Source organism: Elephantulus edwardii, unplaced genomic scaffold (genome assembly GCF_000299155.1).
Source record: "Elephantulus edwardii isolate Elephantulus edwardi_28Jun2011 unplaced genomic scaffold, EleEdw1.0 scaffold00009, whole genome shotgun sequence".
NCBI lineage: Eukaryota > Metazoa > Chordata > Mammalia > Macroscelidea > Macroscelididae > Elephantulus > Elephantulus edwardii.
In genome coordinates this window covers 3,315,925-3,326,059 of record NW_006399759.1, presented here as the reverse complement: position 1 = coordinate 3,326,059, position 10,135 = coordinate 3,315,925, and the positions used below count along the sequence as shown (strand labels likewise).

Sequence of the window (10,135 nt, the reverse complement as noted above, 5' to 3'; positions counted from 1 at the left end):
GCCTAGTTTTCACAGCTGATATTGAGCTTCTCCAGCGGTTCCTTCCACAGATGTAGTCGATCTGATTCCTATGCATACCATCAGGTGAAGTCTATGTGTATAACCTGCGTTTCATTGCAAATGAATATAGTATACATACATACATATTGTACATATAGTAAGAAAGTAATCTCACTTTACTCCTCTATTCAAGTTGAGTGTTGTCTTAACATGGGCTTTCACCCTTTGAAATTTGGAGCTCTTCCTTTGATTGGGTCAATTTTTTGTGGTTAACAGGTACCCAGCATTCTGTGCTACTTTATTCAGCTACTATGATTGCATACACAATACTTAAGGAAACTAGAACTTTTTTCCAGATTCTTTTAGTACCACATAGATTTATAAATACATCTTTGACAGGGTTGATTTTATCAAAAGCTTATGAGAGTAAAGGTGAGGGACGTTGGGGTGTGGTATCGTGAAGTAGAAAGAAACTTCTACTTTGGAGCTGGTATATCCTGAGGTTGAATCTTACGTGATTGAAGAATTTGATTTAGCCCTTAAATGTATTATACAAACTACTTGGTGTGATTTACTGAAAGTGCCTCATGCTGTACTTGGTATGTAACTCATACTTAACTCACTCACTCACTGCCTCAAAGTTGGAACCAGCTCATACTAATCTTTCAGTGAGGTCTTCTTCAAAGTTGTAAACTGCATGATTGCCCATTTTTCTTTTGGAGCTACTGGTGAATTTGAACCACCAGTGGGCACTGTCTTTGAATTAGTTGTGCAGCTCCCTACAGACTACATCACCTGAGCTCTCTAAGTAATGCTAATAGTTTATGAGTATGTCTGTTAATGAATGAGTAAACATCTTACCAAATTGCCTTACAAAATATTATGCTAATTTTCACTGTTCCTAGCAATATGTGATAGTGTTTTTTTACTGTAACTTTACCAGCTCCCATATTATAATGCTAAACAAATTGTTAGGTGAAGAGACTGAAAATGCTTCTCTAATTGGCTTTGTGTTTCCTTGGATTGTTCGTGAAGTTGACTTTTAATTTTCTAACAGTGTTTTTAAGCGTTTTGAACCTTTTGTTCAGTGTGTGCGTTCCCTTTGAGTAGACAGCAAATATCAGGGAAGAGAATTCCTGGATGTAAAATTTTCAGATACTTTTTATTTGAAGTAGAACAATATTTGAAGTAGCTTCAGTGATTCTAAATTGTAGTTTTAACGTAACATGATATGCTACACCCTCAGAGCTCTCCTTATTATATAGAACACATTTGATTTTAGCACTTAATTCTACTTGGAGAATTTGTCCATGAATAATGAGTATGAAACGAGAGACTTGAATTTATTCCTATATGTCTTGGTGAGTGAACATTTAACTGTTCTGAGTATGGTATAGTATATAGTTCATATGGTGTGGTTCATTACACGAGGTAATGGGTAATGTTTACCTGAAGAAACTGGTTTCTTTCCTCACCATTTTGGTGTTCTTTTAAAGGGATTTTCAAAATTATTTTTGACTAGATAAGATTTTTACCTTGTGTTGACTTTTTGATACTTATTTTTGGCACTGTGTATATTGTATATGTATAGATAGAGAGGTTTTGTAACACTTAGGCTTAGTTGTTTCTGTTAAAAGCAAATGACATTTCAGAGTAGTTGCTCTTATTTAAGGAGCTCTGCTGGCTTAGTCCAAAGGGAGTCCAGAGGCAGCTCACCTCCTAGTGGTTCTCACCCACCAGCTGCTCCACAGGAGAAGGGCAGTCAGTCTTCTCCCTTAAAGCCTCAGAAATCTGCCGGAAGGTCAGTTGTGAGTCTGCATCTGCTGACAGCAATATCTTCTGAGATACTTTTCCCCCCCTTTGCATGAGGATGTGGAAGTAAGTTTTTCCAGTAGGAGAGAGGGGAAGTTCTAGCTCATTATTTTATTTGGAAAAGTGAAATGCATAGATGTAGTTAAGGCTAGTAGTGACTCCAGGATTTCTATTACAAAAATGGCAAAAGCCCACCATTGTAGTTAGCTTTGACTCCACAGCCCTACGTTGGGTTATTATGGCTGTAAATCTTAATTGAAGAAAACTATCCATCTCTCTCCCTCAGGGCGGTTGGTGTTTTTACCCACTAACCTTTTGGTTGGCAGTGTGGTACGTGACACACTGCACCATCAGAGCTCATTATTATATAAAGGACATAGTTGATGTTTTGCTTTAATCTTATTTCCCTCTTAAAATCTGCAGAGCGGTGGACATGAAAACAGAGTCAATTGCATACAGTGGCATCAAGATAATGGCTGTTTATATAGTTGTTCAGATGACAAGCATATTGTGGAGTGGAATACACAGACCTGTAAAGTAAAGTGGTGAGTAACATTGATGATTCTGTGGTATTGGGGGGCAGCAACAGTTTCTGTTTGGAAATACATTATGGTTTGCACATTCATGACTATTCTTACCGTAACAGGAAAAACGTAATGTAGAACTTAGTAGGGAAATGTAAGGTGGAATAAGGTTATGGACTCTGTTTTCAGGAACCTTTAATCGGGCATGCGAGATCTTAATATACGAAAAGTAAATGATTTTGCAGTGTGCCTTAAAATAGCATGTGATTAGTATAGTGCTAAGTAGTCCTGGTAGAAAAGAAAGGATTTGGGCCTTCTAGGTTAGATAACGATTTTTGGAAAGGTGGTCAAAGAAGGTTTTCAAGGATGGAGCAAGGGAGATTGAGAGATGGCAAGACCATAGGCTGGGAGACAGACAAGTGAAAGATTTACTTGGACCTGAGAATTGAGAGGAGGAATATACTAGGAAATATGAATAAGGAAATACAGATAATGGCTACCTTAAGAGACTGTTACTGTCACAGATTTTAAAAAAAAATCCATTTACCTTCCATTTACTGATGTCCTATCAGAAATACTGGCAGATTCTGACTTAGTAGATCTAATGAGGTGGGGCCCATGCAGTTGTACTGTTCAAGTTGTCTGGATGGGAGTAAACCATATCTCCTTTATGTATCATTATTTTGAGGGATGAGGTTAGTCTCTACCTTAACAGTTGAAATGGTGCTTATCTCATAAATAATGTGTTAGCCACTTTCCTCTTTAGTTTCTTTTTCCAGAGCAGAGTCTTCAAGTGGTCTTTGAATGCACAGTCATCTCTGATTCCATATTAAGCCCTCTCACCTCCAAAGTTATTCTTCCTTAAGTATTACTGTTCTTTCTGTGGCTATACTCCTTTTTTTTTAAAAAAAAAAGAAGTCTGCAGACTATTAAAAAGTTAAATTGTCTACAGGATTTCCATTCTCTTTGTGCTCTCCAATGCCTTGTTTTTAAATGTAACTTCTAGTAATTCCTTAAGCTTTTCTTTAAGTATTACCTCCATGTTTCTAAATTACCTTCTTGTACAACTACTGTTAATGGATGGCCTAGTGGTAACAAGCTGTGCTGCGATCTCAAAGGCACACCCGTTCAAACCCATGGGAGAAGGATGGATAGCCCCCTCCCATGCTATTTATTACTTCTGAAAACTCATTGAAGGGTCAGCTATGAGTCATTTCTGACTTGACGGCACACAACAACAGCATACTACTGTTAATTGATTTTGGTTTTCATTTAAGATGTTATCCAGGACTTTAGTCATTTTGTTACAGCACAATCCCCTCCTGAGATTGGCCTTTCCACTCTAGATGTACTGATTTGGAATCTACATTTTAATAACTCCACGTTATTCTTAAAATGTAGTTTCTCATTCAGTCCATCTGGGATGTTGTTGTTAGGTACTGTTGAACAACATGTCTAAACTTTGTTCTGTCCTCCACCTCTTCGCTGTCTCTGATTTGCTCAAGCCTATTGTTACAGTCACTGTCAGTTCATCTTTTTGAGGGTCTCCCCTACCCCTTCTCCAGTATGATGTCTCTTTCCAGGGACTGGCCCCTCTTCATTACATCCCCACGGTAGGTGAGATGAAGCATCATCATCCTTGGCTCCAGAAAGCACCCTGGTAGCACTTCCTCTAAAATAGAGTGGCTTGTTCTTTTAACAGTCCCTAGTGTATTTGGTACTCTTCTCCAGCATCACATTCAAAAGCATCGCTTATTCTGTCATCTTGATTCATTGTCCAGCTTTCTGATGCATAGGAAGCAATTGAAAATATACCATGACTTGGACCAGGTGCAGTTTAGTTTACATCATTGCTCCTGAGCACTTTGGAGAGGTTGTGGAAAGGAAATTCTCAGCAGGGCTGCCAAATTGGAATGAATGTTTGAAACCCTGGGATTGTCAGCTGTTTTCCTACTCTGAAAAATTAGGATTTATTTCTCCCCACCTCTGTACCTACCCTTTTAATAATAGTTTTTTGTTTAAAATGTTTTACTGTTGATGACTAGTGAGCTCTGGCTGTATAGTCCTTAGGGAGTTGAAACCATCAGCATTTCTGCGAGAAAGGTAGATGTTCTCTTCCAGTAAGGTTTATAGCCTCGGGTCTATAATCTCAGAGGCACACCGTTCAAACCCACTAGATGCTCCATGGGAGAAGAATGGATAGCCATAAATCATCTATGGGTTGATTCTGATTCAGTGGTGCTGAGTGGATTATAGCTTCTTAAACATTGTGAGAGCTGAGCCTTGAATTCTCCTAGGCTTATTTTCTTCTTGATAAACTTGATATTCTTGGGGTTTGTCATTGCCTAGTTTTCCATTTGCTTAGTCTTCCTCCCACCACCCAGTTTGCTTTCTTTTGTACTGTCCTTAAATAAGGAAGCTCTGGTTTAGTGGAAAGAGCTTTGCTCCATGGGAGAAGGATGGGCCTTCTCCTCACTTTTGACTTACTGCCTCTGAAAACCCCCTGGAGGGTCAGCTGTGACTTTGTTTAGACTTGATGGTACATAGTAACTAGCACTGTTAGATAGTAATGAGTTGTTTTCAACTCCTGGAATTCCGTATTAGGGAATAGAACCGCCCGTAGAGTTTTTTAGGCTATAAGCATTTATGGAGAAGCCCTGGCAGACCAACATATGGTCCTGGTGAAACCGGACTTGGCAGAAAGCTTAAGGATCCATATCTCACATGAAAGTCCATTCAAGGTGGATCAGACCTAGGAGTAAAGCCCAAAACATAAAGGTCAGAAGAAACAAAATGTGACAAAACTTAGAATGCTTTGCCAGTGATACAAAGAAGCTGGGAAATACAGTAACCAAACTAACCAAAAGATCAGTGTAACCCAGTGGTCTCCTCACTGTAAGGATTTTACACCTTTAGAAGACCTGTGGAGCAGTACCTCTATGTCCCTTATGATCACTGAATCAGATTTGCCTTAAGGCCATGGGTTTTAATCTGTGGAGGAAACAGATCTCCAGGTCTTATTTCTTGGAGGTGGCTGGAGTAAGTTCTGAGAACCTTTTGCCTGGCAGCCGAGTGTTTAAGCATCCTCACACTAGAGTTTACCTCAGTGTTTTTTCTGTAATTTTTTTATAGGTTTGTTGTTGTTGTTGTTAAGTTCCGTCGAGTCGCAGGCGACTCATCGCGACCCTGTGAAGGAGAGTCTCAATGCTTGGGTGCCTTTCATCCTCTCTCAAGGTTCATAGGGTTTCCAGAGGCAAGCTATTACGGAAGCGGATGCCGCTCCTGCTTCCAAGCTTGTTTTAATCGGGGAGCTCTACCCCGCTCTCTGTCCACATTGGGTAACCAGCCATTAGCGCATTTGTAACACATGAGTGTCACAGTGTTCAGCCTCACAGCAACCACAAGTGACCGCTGTAGGGCAACTTGTTTACCAGGTTTACATACAGTAATTTACAGGTTTATATACAGTAATTTATAGGTTTACATAACAGTAATTTGTTTACATTATATTTCATCTTGTACATTGTAAATTTACAGGTTTACATATAGTAATTTGTTTACATTGTTGGGTTTTTGTGGGTCCCCCGCCCAACCTTTCCTCCACCCACCAAACTAACTGCGACCTGATGATTTTCCCTTCCTCAGCCCACTGTCTCCTTCCTTTCCCTCTGGATAGCTATGCTCTTCTTACTGGTTATTCTATTTTTACAATAATGGTCTTAGACAGTATTTGTTCTTATGCACCTGAGTTAGTTCACTCACTATAATGCACTCTAGCCTCTCTCATGTTATATAGTATTTTTAAAATTGTTCCTGACTACTGCATAGTATTCCGTTATGCAAATGTACCACAGTTTCTCAGTCCAGTCTTTGGATATTTGGGCCATTTCCATGTTCTGGCTATTGCGAATAATGCTGTTCTGAACATGAGTGTACAGATCTCCACTTGTGTCTCACTTCTGTTTTCCTTCGGGTATGGTATGTTCCTAACAGTGAAATAACTGGTCATATAGAATTTCTGTGTTTAGCTTCTTGAGGAAACACCAAACTGCCTTCCAGAGTGGTTGTATCATTTTATATTCCCACCAACAGTGTAAGAGAGTTACAGTTTCTCCACATCCTCTCTTTCATTTATTTATTTTTTTTTGCTATCCTGTCAAACTTTGCCAGTTCACTTAAGGAGAGCAAAGCACTCTTTGATCTCAAAACCCACTACACAGCTGTAAAAACCATAACAGTATGGTACTGGTACAATGACAAACACATAGATCAATGGAACAGAATATGGTCAACTGATATTCCGCAAGGAATAAAACCTACCAGATGGGAAATGACAACCTCATCAACAAATGGTCCTGGTGAAACTGGACTTGCAGAAAGCTTAAGCAGTATCCGTATCTCACATAAAAATCCATCCAAAGTGGATCAGACCTAGGAGTAAAGACCAAAACATAAAGGTCAGAAGAGACAAAATGTGATGAAACTTAGAATGCCTCACCAATGATATAAAGAGGCTGGAAAGTAGAGTAAAAAAAAAAAATCACAGCCAGGAGAGGGTAACGATGAATGTGACCATCTAAGGACTAAGTCTCTGCATTAAAAACTTTTCCCATGGATCCTTTCCCACTGCCCTTTATTGATTATTCTGTTTTTGTGAGCACATCATTTAGTTGCTTCCTTTATGGGGGTAATTTTTTTTTTTTTTTAGTTTTTGTTTGTTTTCATTATACCCTTAAAACTCATTGTTAGTCTGATGTGTATATAGGATTTTTAGGTTGAAAAAATTTTCTCTCATGATTTTGAAGGCATTTTCAGTTTGTGGGGTCCTTTTTTTTTTTTTTTTTAAAGCTTAGTATTAATTCATTTCAAAACTTTACTATGGCCTCCCATTTAAAAATGCATTTGGTCTGTAGTATGGGGTTGGAATCCAGGTTGAAAGTCAGACAGAGGTTTGTTTTCTGGTTCTGGTAAGGATTAGGGTGGAATATTTACTCGCCTTTGGTTGTGAGTTCATCTTAGTCTACCTCCTGTTTAAAAACCTATTTAAAAACCATGTGGGCCCTCTGGCCTGAAGCCCTCAGGCCTGGTTTTAATTGTTTCTGGTCAAATATTCTAAGCTGTAAAGCACTGGTCTGTCCATTTGCTGTACAGTAGTAACTCAGGGTTGTTGTGATGTTAAACACTGTGACACTGATGTGCCAGATACAGTAATGATTACCCATAGTGGACGGTGTTTGGTGAAGCTCCCTGTTAAAACAAGCTTGGAAGCAGGAGTGGCGTCCACTCCTGAAATAGCTTGTCTCCAGAAACTATATGAATGTGAAGAAATGATGAAAGTTATACAAGTGTTCAGGACTTTCATTCTCAGGGTCGCTATGAGTTGACTAGAGGGAACTTAACAAATAATTTTTTTTTAAATGTGTTTTTTTTTTTTTTAATTTAAAAGAAAAAATAGTCAAGTTTTGAAATTAACCTAAAACTGAAAAAGATCCAAAGTGCTTGCTGCGGAAGGTCAAGGACTGTAGTCTTCAATATAGATCAAGAAGACAAAGATTCTCACCACTGGACCAATTGGCAGCAGTGTGATAGATGGTGAAGAGATTGAGGTGGTTAATAGTTACAGCTTGCTGCTGGGCTCCACAATCAACACTCTTAACACCAGCAGTCAGGAAATCAAAAGATCAATTAATTGCCTTGGGAAAAATCTGCTGCCAGAGACCTCTCCAGAGTGCTGAAAGGCAACCATGTCAGTCTAGAGTCTTAAGGTGTACCTAACCCAGGCCATGATCTTTGCAATTACTTGATATGCACCAGAGAGCTGCACAGTGATTAAGGATGACAGAAGAATCTATGCCTTTGAATTATGGTGCTGGAGAAGAGTCTTAAACATATCATGGACTTCCAAAAAACAAATAGGTCTGTGTTAGAGAGGATGAAGCCAAGTTCCTCCTAGGAGGCTAGGATTTTGAAGCTCCATCTCACATACTTTGGGCATGTGGCCAGGAGAGACTGGCCCTTGGAGAAGGACATTATGCTTTGAAGGATGGAGTGACAGCACAGGAGAGGAAAACCCTGGATGAGATGGATTGATACAGTGACTGGGACAGTGGAGGTTGGTGTGTCAGAATTAGTGAGACTGGCTCTGGACAGGGCAGGGTTCAGAGCTGCTGTACTTAGGGTCGCTATGGATTGCAGGCACATAACATTTTTTAAAATGAGTTATGTTGATACTTGATGGGACATTTCATAGCTGGAAATTTGTCTTTTTTGTTTGGTTTATTCATTTTCAGCCCTATTGTTTTCTCTCTTCTTTCTCTCATATTATGCACTGCTGTTTGGATGTTCCAGTCATCTTGAAGTATCCTAATTTCTTTCAAAGTTTTCCTTTTTTTCTGGTTACCTATTAGAGTTTATCAGAGTTCATTTCCTAAATAAAACTTTAAAAAGAATGTCTTTACTGTCACTTTTTGTTTCTTGTTCTTATTTATTTTAATTGCAGTTTAAGTTGCAAAAATTATCTTTTGTAGTGATCATTTCTTTTTATTGCATCATGTTCTTTCGATGTATATAATATCTTCTAAATCTCTAGAAATCTTAATTACAGGATTTCTGTTTTAAAATCTCTTGTCGCTCCATCTCTTTTGTGGATGTTATCTGGTGCATGATTTTGGTCTCCTTCATGTTGAAGGCGTTTTTCAAATGATGGAGAAAGAACCTTGGCTGGATATTTGAATTTAAAAAAGTGATTTGGAAGGTCTGTGTTTGGGTATAGCTTGTCAGCTGTGCCAAGCTTCATTTTTAAGTGAGAGAGACCTTCACATGTCAGTATACATGCTCCTTATGTCTGTGGAACCAGTCACAATTCTCCGAGAGGAATTTTCTGATTTAATGTACAGATCCATCAAAAGGTTTTAGTTGAGACTTGGTAGTTTTAACCAGTTCTAGGATGGTACTGATGCGGGAAGACTGTACTTGTAAGGATATTGGCCTGAGTGGTGGGGAAATTTTAGTGTGGTGGTTGGTATGGCTTCTGAATTGAGTGGTTTAGTCAATCCAGTAAGCTGAAAGTTGAGTGGTGACTGGTACCGCCATCGATATATGTATGTGTAATACATTTTATTTATATATGTGCATTATACATGAGTAAATAAAGTGAGGTTTGAGACTGTGATAATCAGTGACAAAAACCATTTTAAGTTAAACTGGCAAAAATTATAGAAATAATTGAAAGTAAAGGAAATAAATGGTTTTTCTGATACATTTTAAAAAATCTTGATTTCTAGTGTAATTGACTTCTGTTTGTTGGCAATTTCTATTTCTTTTAATGAATTACTTGCTTACATTGTTTGTCCAGTTTGATGTTTGACTAATTTTTCTTACTGAATTTATGTATTCTTAATATTATTGATTTTTTTCCCAAAATGGTAGTTTTCTTAGAGCATTTTACTTGTACTTTAATCTTATAATCTGTAATTATTGACAGAAGTTTTAGATTAGGACTTTTTATCTTTATCACTTTTGGTTTTTAATTACTTTAAAAGAACTTATTCTTTGTTGTAAAACCATTCCTCTATATGTCAATACTTTTTTGGTGTTGTGTCTGAATCTTCCTATAGCTGACCCTCCAGCAGGTTTCCAGAGGCAGTAAGTTGCACGGGAGAAGATGGCCTATCTTTCTCCTGTGGAGCAGTTGGTGGATTTACCATGTGCTTTTGAGTTGGCAGTGCAGCTCTTTAGCTCTAGGCCACCAGAGTGCCTTTAATACTTTTTAAATTAATTTATATGAAAATTTACAGATA

The 10,135-nt window shown here is 38.3% G+C and overlaps 1 protein-coding gene across 1 annotated transcript in view; it reads left to right on the top strand.

Annotated features, from left to right (window-relative positions):
- WDR43 (WD repeat domain 43) overlaps positions 1-10,135 on the top strand; it is a 59,301-nt gene that overhangs the window by 14,904 nt on the left and 34,262 nt on the right. The window contains exon 3 of the mRNA XM_006880685.1: positions 2,236-2,357. Coding sequence (XP_006880747.1) covers positions 2,236-2,357 — 122 coding nt within the window. The remainder of the gene's footprint in view (positions 1-2,235; positions 2,358-10,135) is intronic.